The sequence below is a fragment of the Indicator indicator genome, chromosome 22 (assembly GCF_027791375.1).
Source record: "Indicator indicator isolate 239-I01 chromosome 22, UM_Iind_1.1, whole genome shotgun sequence".
NCBI lineage: Eukaryota > Metazoa > Chordata > Aves > Piciformes > Indicatoridae > Indicator > Indicator indicator.
In genome coordinates this window covers 7,860,549-7,873,070 of record NC_072031.1, presented here as the reverse complement: position 1 = coordinate 7,873,070, position 12,522 = coordinate 7,860,549, and the positions used below count along the sequence as shown (strand labels likewise).

General features: G+C 43.1%; 1 protein-coding gene across 7 annotated transcripts; it reads left to right on the top strand.

The window, feature by feature from the left end:
* Nucleotides 1–1,374: 1,374 nt before the first annotated feature.
* Nucleotides 1,375–5,924, top strand: CEP20 (centrosomal protein 20). Of its 7 annotated transcripts, none has more exons than XM_054390974.1 (5): nt 1,375–1,429; nt 1,917–2,114; nt 3,086–3,170; nt 4,009–4,148; nt 5,535–5,924. In XM_054390974.1, the coding sequence occupies exons 1-5, from the start codon at nt 1,402–1,404 to the stop codon at nt 5,612–5,614; spliced, it is 531 nt and encodes a 176-aa protein (XP_054246949.1). In that variant the 5' UTR covers nt 1,375–1,401; the 3' UTR covers nt 5,615–5,924. The 7 variants fall into 7 exon arrangements, with proteins under 7 accessions (XP_054246949.1, XP_054246948.1, XP_054246947.1 ...); XM_054390973.1 differs by having other exon boundaries at nt 4,006–4,148; XM_054390972.1 differs by having other exon boundaries at nt 1,375–1,432; nt 4,006–4,148.
* Nucleotides 5,925–12,522: the final 6,598 nt, after the last annotated feature.

The window sequence follows — 12,522 nt, the reverse complement described above, 5'->3', positions numbered from 1 at the left end:
ACAAGCCCAAACCTGCAGAGATACTGAACCAAGATCTCAGAGTACCAGAAAGTCACTGAATGTAGTTTTCACAATCCATTGTTACTACAGCATCTTTTAAAACACAAAATAATACATAAAATAGAAGCTGCACTCTTACTTTTAAAGGCATTTCCTTGCAATCAGAAAAAAAAAAAAGAACCACCAAAATTCTATTTTCGACTCTGAACTTTGCTTTGTAGAATACAAATTAAAGCTGGATAGGAAATGGAGGAAAACTTATCAACAGGAAATTAGGAGTACTAGAACCCACAACAGCATGGAGACATTTGGAAGGATGTTTTGCCTGAAAATGGCATTTATATTAAAGATAAGCATTTTTTCATCAACAGAGTTGCACTAGGAAACAGGGCAGCAAGATTTGGGATAGGCGGAGTCAGAGTCACCTTAACTGCTGCATTAAAGGACCATCTAGCCTCACCATTACGTCTAAAGACTTCTTTTTCCCCCCAGAATTTTGTTTATTGACCCTTGCCAGAGATTCTTGAGAAGCTCACAACGTAAGGGTATGCTTTGAGAGGAAACGTAAAAAACAAAAACCCAAACAAACAAAAAAACCCCCACTAAACAAAACAAAAAAAAAAAAAAGAAAGAAAGCACCACCCACCCTTGAAGACTCACATTTTCCTTCAAGCCCAAGCAGGCTGCTCCATCTAGACCATGACAAATCCCGTTGGTTCATGCACGTTGGCTGCATTTCCTTTGGGAAATACTCGATACATTCACCAAACACTGCCGACTGATCCCAGCAACACGGAGCACGCAAGCGTGCCTGCAGGCACCGCCGGCAGCGCACCCGGGCTGCGGTTACATTTCAGAGAGGCATTTTAATTACAAGTTCATCTTTCAGGGACTATTTACAAAATTCCTCCAATACACATCGGGGGGGAAACTCTCACTCATCACTTATTTTCCAGGTTTCTTTTCTTTTTATTCCTTTTTTGTTGCTGCTGTTTTGTTTGTTCCTCTGTCAAACAAAGCACGCTGACAGCCTTTGAAATTAGAGAGCGGAAAAAGTACGGCGGCCCCTGAAACGTCGCCCGTATCACCCTCCGCAGCTGACCCAGCATAACTATGGGCAAGCGGAGGCAGCACAGCGAACGTAACTACCACCTAGTAGTAAAAGAATTAGCAGTAAGCACTGCACATTATTTTCTCCCGGCTTGGCTCCGGCAGCACAAAAACCACCCCTAGGCTGAATGCCACCGCTCCGCCTCAGGGGGCCACTCGAAGCGCCCTCACCGCCCGCGACGCTGCCCGATTGGCTGGCATGCTGCCGCTCCCGCCTCCCAGCCGTGCGCCTGCGCAGACGCCTCCTGCGGTGTACTGCTGCACTCGGGTCTGCGTTGCGGCGGTTGGGTCATGGCGACGGTAGCGGAGCTGAAAGCAGGTGGTGAGGAGAAGAGGTTCTGAGAGGGTGGGGAGCTGGGGAGCTTGCGGGGTGGCGGAGGAGGTAACTACGACCGCCGAAGAGGCGGGCAGCCGAGCTTTTCACGTACACCCGGGCGCCAACGGGGGCTGCCGCCTGTTGTTGAGCCTCAAGAGAAAGGTCTCTGAGCCCCCACGCAGGCACTGTGCCGCTGTCATTATCTTGGTCTGGTTTTCATTCATTAGAAATACCTAAGACCAGTAACGTGCCGCTTCTGAAACTGCTAGAATCTATGTTCACTACTGAAACCGATACAATCGTGACTTTTTCGAAGGGCTAGTTTTTATCTGTAACGTTCCTGCGGTTGCTACCTACTGGCATATGCACGACTCTGGTTATCTTATCTTTATTTCCCCGTGAATGTGCTCAAATTGTGTTTGTATTGCGTTTGATAAAGGCTGCTTCAACGTGTTTGGCTTTGTAATAACAGACCTTTTGATGGTATTAGTTTTAAAGGACACACTGGAAAAAAGAGGTGCTCTTGGACAAATAAAAGCCAGAATCAGAGCTGAAGTTTTTAATGCATTGGATGATCAAAGTGTGCCACGGCCACCACTGCCTCATGAAAATCTCTTAATCAACGAACTAATTCGTGAATACTTGGAATATAACAAATATAAATATACAGCATCTGTTCTAACTTCAGGTATTTGGACTGAGTTTTTCTTGTCATCACTGTTTTAAAAGACGTTTAGTGTTTGGTTGATGAAACTGTGAAATGTAAAAAGTGGTCCTGAGCTGCACCATCTCTTCTTCCCTTCGAGATAAATAACGTTGTCACCACTGCTTTTAAAAGCCAAAGTATACTATTAGCTCTCAAGAACACTTGCTCTTCACCCTTGAGGAAAATGCTGTGTCAGTGTAGTTGATACAAGAGTGAGAAAACTTGCTAGCAGCCTGCAAAATCAAAATACCTTTCCTGAAATGTCTGCTTTTGTTTGAGGGGTAATTTAAACTAATGTAATACTTACATAAAGTGGTTGACAATCTGAATTCTAGCAGTTCTGGCAAGTCTCATGCATATAGACTATCAGAAATTTGGTTAAATGTCCTTAGGTTAAATATTAAAAAAGAATACAAAGATGATCCGTATGTTTTTACTACTGCTGGCTGTGCCAAATACTCTTTGAGAGCTTTGTAGATTACAGCATCTAAATGGTAGCTGCCATTTATATGCTACAGCTAACTTGTCTTTGAAATTTGAAGTTCTGTAGTTGTGCTTAGGTACAGTAATTACATTTGCTGTTAACAATTTTATATATTTCACCCTCAAGAAGAGGGAATGGAGGAAGTCTGTATAGTAGTTAATGTTGTGAATGTTTGATGTTGTTTAAAGGAAGAGTTGTTTGCCTGATAGATTTATCTTTATACTGTAAGACTTCTTTAATATTTTTAATAAATTCCTTTAGAGTGAAGATAAAAGTTGTAACATGCAATTACAAATTATATTAGTTTGAAGCACTAATGTTTAAGTAAGTTTCCTGGAATAACAATATACTATTAGTTATTTATAGTTTTAAAGGGAGGGGGTGTGCTGTCATTCTTTTTTGAAGTCTTCTGTAAAATTGTGGTGGTTTTCTTACCAGTTTTAAGAATTTTGAGGAATCTCTTTTCCAGAAGCTGGCCAGCCTGAAGTGCCCTTGGATAGACAATTTATTGCCAAAGAGCTGAATATAGTTGAAGACACAAATGGAAAATCAGTGTAAGGAGTGATTTTGGAATGTACAATATAATAACAGTTCCGCGTCTGTTTTTCTCTTTAGTGTTACTATAAATCACAAATAAATGTCACCAGTTGAAGTGTGGCTAGATCATATGCCTGCTCTAAGGAGCTGGATTCAAATTCATAATGTCAATCATGGGCCCATTTTTAAACATACTCCAAACTAACGCTGAATTCTGCCAACTCTGTAGCATTCTCTACTGTACTTGCACACCAGAACACAAGTCTCTTACCAGTATAGTCTTCCCTACAGGCAGAAGCAGAAAACAGGTAATGTTTGCATATCAGTGAGTTGCTTTGTAGAGTGATAAAAAGATTATTGCACTTTGAGATTAGGGACGAATTCATAATGCTCTGATATGACTGCACTAATGAGCTGGGGTGCCGGAGCAGCTTTAAACACACGTTCAGCATTCTCTGCAGCTTGTGCTGTCAGAATCTGTTGGGTGCTTAGCAAGAAGCAAGTTTGGGATGTGCCCTGGTGGACTGGGCTGTAGCCCAACAAAAAGTGATCCTCTCTACTGCACAAGTGAGAATGGGGATCTACACTCTTGTGCTAAGCATGCTTTGGTTCTTCACCTAGAGGGGACCTGGAGTGTACTTGAGAATGTTCCTTAGCGTGAGTTTTTTAGGAGTGTTGGTGTTCAAGGTGGGCTTAGGTCTGTGCTTATTTATAGAATGAAACTTGGCATAATGTATTTTAAATAAAGACATTCACATATTCTAGAAATGGCCATTAAGGTCTGGGAAGTTCTGAAGATGTATTTTTGGTGTTCGATATTTCATAGACTGCTTTTGTCATTTCTCTCTTAAGCAGACCTCTCTTGTATGGAATTATCTCTCATTTCTTACATACTGGTAAAGCAGAAAGTACTCAGAATACCCTTCCGAAAGTGTCTTTGCTGAATTACCCAAAGCAGAACCTGAGCAAACTACCTGTTGAGAGAAATCAAAAAGGTGAGTGTGGTGTCGTTTTTTGCAGAAGTTTTGTTTGTGGCTAGATTTCCTACCTGGTACTTAAAACAGCATCATCAGTGAGAGGGATGCTGTACCTCCTCCTCTGCAACAAATCTGCAATGGGTCAGCTACAGGCAGTCTTACTACACTGGCAACTTAATAAAAGAATTTAACCTAAATTCTCAGTAAAATATATTAAACTGTGGGTGTGTATCTCTCATTTATTCTAATATCTCATTGCTATATTAAGTTCTTAAGTATCTAGCTGTCACTTCTGCAATTTGGGCATATAATTCACGTCCCACTGACTGCAGAAACCTGAGCTCTGAGTTCATTGTGCTACAGCAGAACACTGCTAAATCTTATTTTTCCCTTTCTGGACTGCTTTTTGCCTGGTTCCAATTAATATCACATAAGCTAAAAGAACCAAAGGGATCATTGGTTCATTTTTCTGCTTTGAAGACCTTGCTTGGTGTATTACTGCACTTTTTACAGTCAGAATGTATTACTGTTGTGTTAGGACTAGCAACATTTTTATTTAATAATTTCAAGAATGAAGCTTAAGATATTGTTGACATCTAAGAAGTGTGGGAGAAGGGCTTAACGCCTTTTCTGAACAGTTCCTTGGGACAATGTTGTTCCCTTCTGCCAGAAGGGGGGGCTGAAGAAATAACATTGCAACACCAAAGTGCTATCAGTTGTTAGAAAATAATTATTCCTAGCAGAAATGTCTCAATTTTTTTTAAACAAGTTCAGTTTATAAAATAATTGTTTTTAAAATATAACTTTGTCCCTCACTTCTGAAATTGACTCTGCAGGGTCACCTTGCCCTGTTGATTCCAGGGTAATTTCACATGGGGATTTAGTTGTTTAGTCACAAAACTCAGGACTAATCCTAAAACATGACGGCACCTTAGTTTTTGAACTAAACAAAAATGGAACAGCTTTAAGTAGCTATAGTCTGAAATTACTTTCTGCATGTGTTTGTGAAATATGTCAGTGGAGACCTAAATGTAATGGGTTCAAGAAACTAATTATCTAGCTATTTTAATTAGCCTGCATATTCAGGTAATGAAGCCTGCTTGTAAGCTCAGCTCTCTGAGTCTCATATTTAACATCCAACTTGCCTTCATATTAGAAATTATCTTGCTTATTTAGTTGAATGAATATTCCTATGGGGTCCTGATGGAATCTGAGTTGGAAGCTGTGTGGAAGTTAATCTTCAGTAATGCAAAGGTCTTACCTCCTACAGTTGCATGCAAAAAATAGTTGTACAATTTGCCCGAGTTTCCTATGATGATACTCTGTATGAAGAGTAGAAAATAAGATTTACACCTCTGGATCTCCAGATGCCTGAGAATGTTTGCATCTGTGTTTCATTTTCAGATAGAATTCCAGAACCAGGGAGGATGGCTGGCACGAGCATCGAGGAGCCCCTTGTTCTGCAAAGTATAAAGAGACGATAACTTCATAGGCTTACTTCTCATGCAAAGTTCTGTAATATAGAAAATTCCTTTTTGCTTAGATTTCCCCAGTGTGTCCAGTGGGGCCATTTCAGCTTGTTGAATTTACCTGTGAGGCAGGTTGGTGGGATCATACTGAAAAAAGCTGTTAGCAAAATCTCTCTTCCTTGAGTGCTAATAGAAGGAAAACTCTGTCTGAAGTCAGATCAGTGTCTAGAGCTGGGCCTAAAAATACTGTGTTTACTTTATAAAAATCTAACAGATAATGTAATTTCTGCACTTTGCTTTTTATACTGTGCCTTTGTGTGTCTGTCCTGTGTTTCTGAATAAAACATTTCCATTTTATTCTGTGTGGTATTCCGAAAGTGTTCGACCCAAACATTTTAATCACTCTTGTTTCTAAAGAAGGAGCTGCTACTTTCAGAAGAATATGGGGAAATAGATTTTTAATAGACAATTAAAGTGCTTTAGAGGAATAGTTGGTTTTAATTCTCTGGAAATTAGGACTGTATTTATCTTCATGCCAGCAAACAAGTGTGGGTAAGTCTCTTCCATCTGGAGCTGCTATAAATTGTATGGTGTAACACTGAGTATGTGGGAGGGGAGGAACTTGTGGTTTTTTCCCAAACAACATGAAATTCAAAGTCAGGCAAAGCTAAAAATAAATTTGATAATAAATTACTGATTCCCAGAACTTTTCTTAGCTGAGGTATTTACTTGTTTTGAAATGGTAATTTATTTTACAAACCAAACTTGCAGGGTTATATCACAAATAACAGGTTAGCTATTTTACTCTACCCGTACCCCTATCTCCTCATCTTAACCTCTGACCCCTAACCCAAACCCTGTAAGTCAGCAGAAATACATTTTTTAAGGTAGATTCTTAAAAATCTTAAATAAATGGTGCAGTAAGTGGAGGAAAAAAGAGAGGAAGAGCGTTTAGGCAAAAGGACCCTAAATTGTACAGCCAGTGGAGTTTTGCCTTCATCATGCTAACGTTACAGGTGTTTTTTCACAAGCAGCCTAGCCTCTGATGTGGAATTGCAGAGAACAGTTAGGAGTTGAATGGAGAAGCTGAAATGATTCATTTGAAGCCTCAGCAATGAGCTCATCCCCTTTGCGCAACTGGCAATGCTGCCAGTTCCCCATTTGCTGATTTATAAGCATCTCAGGACTGTTTCCAGCAGAGGAAATGCATCTCACTCAAACCCATCTTCAAGTCTTTTGTAGCTTTGCCTCAATTACAACACAAACTAGTGTGTCAAATTGTTACGGCATCTGAATTCTCTTTTCAAGAGCAAGGAAAATGACTCTGGGAAACACTAAGGCTCTAACCTATGCTATTGAAATTGCACAGTGTAACCAAAGACATTGTGTCTGCTTGCTGTCTTCTCACCACACATCACACAGAAGCTGCCCAGGTGCCATGGAGCTCACTGGGAAATGGATTTTTAGTGTTATAAATGAAATACCTTTCTTGTTCTGGTTGAAGAAGGCAAAGGGATGTTTGGTACTTGCCCTTTTCCAAGCACACAGGCCAGGAGGCTCATGGTCTGCACAACTGTAAAAGGCTGTTACAAGGATGTCCCTCACCATCCAGATATGGGGAGTTGTAACAAGCTCTTATTTCAAAGTGTAGTCATTGTACAAGCAAATTAAAATCAAAGTGTGTTCCCAGTGTTATTTATTTGTACAACAAAGCTTTGGAATATGTCTATGAAAATACACTGGTTGAATCACATTTTTAATGGTCTAGCATTTATCCTGGCAGTAATGAAATATGAGAGCATCTTTGAAGATGCAGACATGTAGTGAGTCCTATGAATGCCAGCCTGCCTCACTTGGTAATGGTTGAAGAGGAACAGCAAAGCCTGTACAGTATGGCTGCACTTTCCAAAAGTCATTCTTTAGAAGTTTAAGTTCAGACAAAAATAATTCATAAAATCCTAGAGTCACAGGTTCAGGCTTTAGGTGGAATTGCCACCTGGGAGCACATACACAAAAAGTATTTTCTCTAATTTAAGAAACTCTACCTTACTTACAAGCTGTGATGTCTTCTAGTAGCTGCCCTTTCTCTTTCTACTAACATCAGAAAATAAAAGATACAAGCATGCAGAAGTCAGGCTTTAATGAGCAAAATGCTTTTCTGAACTTTGTTGGAGATAGAACACTGTAACTGAGTCTATAACAGGGGGAATTATGTTAAAGAGAAGCTGTTGTTTGTCTAAGCATGATACCACAAGTGAAGGTGACAAGGAGCCAGAGAAATGCGGTGTGGCTATCAGATCTGGAAAAGCACTTTGGAAGAATTTAACCCACAAGTTGCTTTAAAAAAATAAATCTTTAAAACTAAATTTTTGCTCTCCCCTAGAATCAGAGGAAACTGTTTACAGACTTCACAGTGTCGGTGCTGGTTCAGAGGTTTTAGTTTCCCCTGTCAGGCACAGGGAGATGTTTTTCCAAGCTTTATCAACAGGCTGGCAGGAGTGGGTTACTCTTCCCTTCCTGAGCACGCTCCATATCGAGCCGAAGCTCGGTGTCAGTTGGTCAGTTTTCCGGAGCGATCCTCACTGGGTGATTATGTCTGGGACAAGAAACCCAAAATACCTGCTCACACTTGCAAAGAGACCCTTTCAGTAGCTGCTGGTGTCCAGCTGCTTCAGAACTGACCTGTGTGCTTCACATACTTCACTTGACCGGCAGCCAACCTTAAGCACAAAGCTTAGCATTAAGTAGCTGGTGACTGTTTAGCTCATCAGAGTGTGTTTGTGACTAATTGTTCTCCTTTGGCTCCAGACTGTCCTTATTGCAAGAGAAGAGTTTAGCACAGGTGGTAACACCTCAGTGCACTTGTCAGTTCCAATTACCTCTATCAGCTTAGAGAAACATGGTTGGTAAGCTTGGAATCATAGAATCACAGAACGGTTTAGGTTGGGAGGGACCTCCAAAGGGCATCTAGTCCAAACCTCCTGCAGTGAACAGGGACATCCTCCACTAGATCAGGTTGCCCAGAGTCCTGTCAAGCCTATCCTTGAATATCTTCAAGGATGGGGCCTTAACTACTTCCCTGGGCCACCTGTTGCGTGTTCCACCACTCTCATGGTGCAGAACCTGTTCCTCACATCCAATCTAAATCTGCTCTGGTCTCATTGCAAACCACTGTCCCTCGTCTTGTCATCACAGGCTTTTATAAACAGTTCCTCTGCAGCCTTCTTGTAGCCCCCTACAGGTACTGGCAGGCTGCTATTAGGTCTCCCCAGAGCCTTCTCTTCTCCAGGGTGAACAACCCCAGCTCCCTCAGCCTGTTCTCATAGCAGAGGTGCCCCAGCCCTCTGATCATTTTCATGGCTCTCCTCTGGACCCACTCCATCAGGTCCGTGTCCTTCCTGTGCTGAGGGCACAAGGTAAAAAACATTTAGGTAAAAACATTTAAAACACACAAAGAAATGTCTTGCCTGACACATGTTATTTAACAATCTAAACCCACCATCCATGCTTTCTTTCCCGCCACTGTTGTATTCAGGTTATGCTGTGGTAAGGCAGCTGAAAGTTCATTTCTTTCCTTCTTGAGTCCTCTTTCCCCCCCCCTCTCCCCCCCCCCCAAGTACAATATTTACAGTGAAAATTAAGCAAGGAGATATATCAGGACAAGCTTCTCAATATTTTTTTTTCTAGAAAAGTAATTAAATAAATAAATTGGGGGGGGGGTTTAAAATAAAACTTGTTTTGTTGTCGTAAAAGCATTGTCCACTGAGAATGCACAGCTTTCATTTTGAGGCAGCTTGGTTTAAAAACCTTGGGTTTATACAAAAAAAAGCAACAAACACAACTTAGGAAACTCCAACCAGGCTATTACATCACTATATTCTCACATTAACTTTGAAGTGAAGATTGGAAGCCATGCTCACAGTTACCAGTTCCTACCCCACCTGGCTCAAGAGTGCAACTCTTTCAGCCCCAGCAGTAATATTCTTCAGAGTTTCTATTCCACTTTAATGTCCCCTCATAGATCACCCTCCAGCACTGCCTCTGTCAAACACACTACTCAGGCAGCAAGCCTGCATGTGCACATGCAGCGGTTTGCAGACCTACCAGAATAATTTCCACTCCTTTTTAAGCTACTATTAAAATGTGTCTGGTTTCGTGAAACAGCTGCATGGGTTTAAAAGGAACTGCTAAGGATAACTTTGATGAACTTGAAAATGATCATGTAGTTCAGAGGATCCCCTTGCATTACATTACTTTATATTAGTTGTATTCCTATTTAAAAGCTATGTTTGCAACCAGGAAGCTTAAAAAAATTAAAAAAAAAATAGGGTGAACTACCCTATGAGGAACTTTCTGCTAACAAGGGCAAGTTTCTTGGATTTATGTCCTGGTGATCATTTCCCTTGGCTTTGCTCCAACACAGTCACATGTGCAGGAGCCTGATATGACACCATTACCCCTCTGGTCCCAGAAGGGCTTTGCATGACCGTGTGGCAGCCCTGCACCTCAGCAGACACTGACCCTCCATCTGCAAGGACAGGCTGGGACTGTGCAACTGTGTTGGCAGATCTGGTCTTCAGCAGCTAAGGCCTGAACAAAGGTCCACACCTGGCATTTCTGAACTACCGCAGGGAAGAAAGCCCAGTGCTCTTCCTCCCTCTCCTCTTTGTCCAAATTTGTTCACCACTGGCCAGAGCTGGAAGGGGCTACAGGTCACTCACACCTGCAAGCACTGGTACTTTGACCAAATGATAGCAGAGATTTCCAGCCCTGCTTCCCCTCATAGGTGTTTTTTAAGGATGCTGAGACCAATATGAGCCTCATCCATCTTCCCCAGGAGGGTTTATTTTCCAGAGAAGACAGGGCTGTTGATGTGAAGAGAAATTATTTCGCCCAGGACTGTGCTCTGACCCTTTGGGTATACACCATATTTAGTCTGCTGCTGAGAGGGGGTTGTTTCGGTATTTTGGATTTGGCACGTTGATGGGAATTCCTAGAGGATCCTAGCTTTCCCTTTTTGGGATGTCTCCATCCACAGGTCCTACTGCACAAGGCTGTTGGCTACCAGCGAGGGAAGGAGGGGGGAGAGCTGGGTACTGAAGGTTTGTGGATTGTGAGAAAGGTTTGACAAGGACCAGATCACTCCCTAACCCCTGCAGGTCTGTCCCTGTCCTCCTCTCCCCACCAGCTCAGGGTGCCTGCTGCTTGTTCTTTCCACTGCATCCTGGGGACTGTTTCCCTCAGCCATTTATCAATTCTCCTCTTCCTTTTATGGACAGAGGGAGGTATTTCTTATATATGAAAAAGTATTTACAGTCCTTTCTCAGGATCTGAGCTGTACGTGGGATCACAAAAGAAATTTTGGCAAATCCACTGGTTTCCCCGGGGCAAAGGAGGCTTAAGGCAGCCCCAGGCTCCACATGTCACATAAACACAGTAAGACCCACAGCAACCTCTACTCACACAGCCCTGCTATGGTACCAATAACCCTCCTCTCCCAAGCAACCTCTGAACTCAGGGACTTAACTCCAACAAAATGCACTGACAGTGGGCAGGGAACCTCTTGAGCCCCACAGGACCACCATGACCTGCCCATTGTCCTTCTAGACACTAGGGGTGAGGATGCTGCTAAGGCAGGAAGGAGTTTAAGGTCCATTTGTTTGGCCAAACAGCTTCATCCTAGGAAAAAGCAAAACGTCTGAACCTGTGAGTGAGGAGCACCCATTCTGACTCAGGGGTACCCCTTTCATGCCTTTCCAAAAGCCAGCACCAGCTTGCTTCCCCAAAGAGCATCTCATGACTGGGGGCAGCTGCCCAAGGCTAGGCCCTGCTGGGAATGAGGTTCTTGTCTCAGGCTGTCTCTTTTAATCCAGGTACCGAGAGGATTTTCCAGCGGGACGTGGTTTCCAGGGCCCCTCCCCATTGGCAAAATTCTCCTCCTCTATATAGGGGAGGCTGCAAAGGCGGGAGGACTTGGACCGTCCCGGCTGGTGGCTGCACAGGTTCCCGACTCTCCAGCTCCCTCTCTGCTGCCCTGAAAGGACGCCTGTAAGTACTGCAGGGGCCGGGCACTCCTGCTGGGGCTAGGACTGGGGGCTCGCCGTACTTTGGGATGGAGCATTCGGCAAGCTAACCGTTATGCTACTGGGCAGACACATTCAGTCAGCTAAGACGCAGGTGGTGCACAGAAGAGAGGTGGGACTGGACCGATCGGACACGCTCAGGCGGTTTGTCCTGATGCGTGTACTGCTTACAATACATCAGAGACCATGCCGGTCTGAAAGCGTGCAGGGATGTTCTTAGCCTGTTGCTCAGTCACTGCTGACCGCTGCTGCCTAACTGAGCCTTCAAGATGCTGGCTGCAGAGGGCGAGTTGTGCTCCAAACAACGCAGCCCAGCCTGCGAGCGTTGGGTGCTGCCCGTGGTGCAGGTACCTCACCTGCACTCTGCAATGAGTGAGCTCGGTAGGCCGAGCCGCTCACCTCCTGTAACTATTTCTACTTTTTCAGTCCTAAGAAAGGAACTTGGAGCACTTCCCATGCTGCTTAAAGAAAGTATAACCAAAGAGAATAATTAGTTTGCCAGTTTTTTGTTCTTCAAACAGGAAAAATGCTTTAAAAGTAGAGGAAGAAATGGAAGCATTTTTGCCTTAGCATTCCATTTTAATATGCGGGGAATAAAATTTAAGAAAAAACAATCTGAACTGCACGAATTCAAGCAATTGCAAACGTAACGTGCCTTTTTGTGAAAGGGAAAATAAAGTGACAGACTTAGAACAGAACGCCGGGAGGGAAGGCAGGCGGCAGTAGATGGCAGCACAGAAAGCGGCTGCGCTGTCCCCCTAGGAGTCCCCGGGCTGCTCTGTCACACACACACATGTATGTATGTGTGTATGCACACCTGGGGAAATGCTGAGCCGTATG

Excerpts from the sequence above, each read along its gene's own strand:
- CEP20 (XM_054390969.1), top strand. The coding sequence starts at position 1,829 with ATGTGCTCAAATTGTGTTTGTATTGCGTTTGATAAAGGCTGCTTCAAC. Across the intron at positions 2,115-3,085 it reads AGCATCTGTTCTAACTTCAG|AAGCTGGCCAGCCTGAAGTG; the intron begins GTATTTGGACTG and ends TCTCTTTTCCAG. Across the intron at positions 4,149-5,534 it reads TGTTGAGAGAAATCAAAAAG|ATAGAATTCCAGAACCAGGG; the intron begins GTGAGTGTGGTG and ends TTTCATTTTCAG.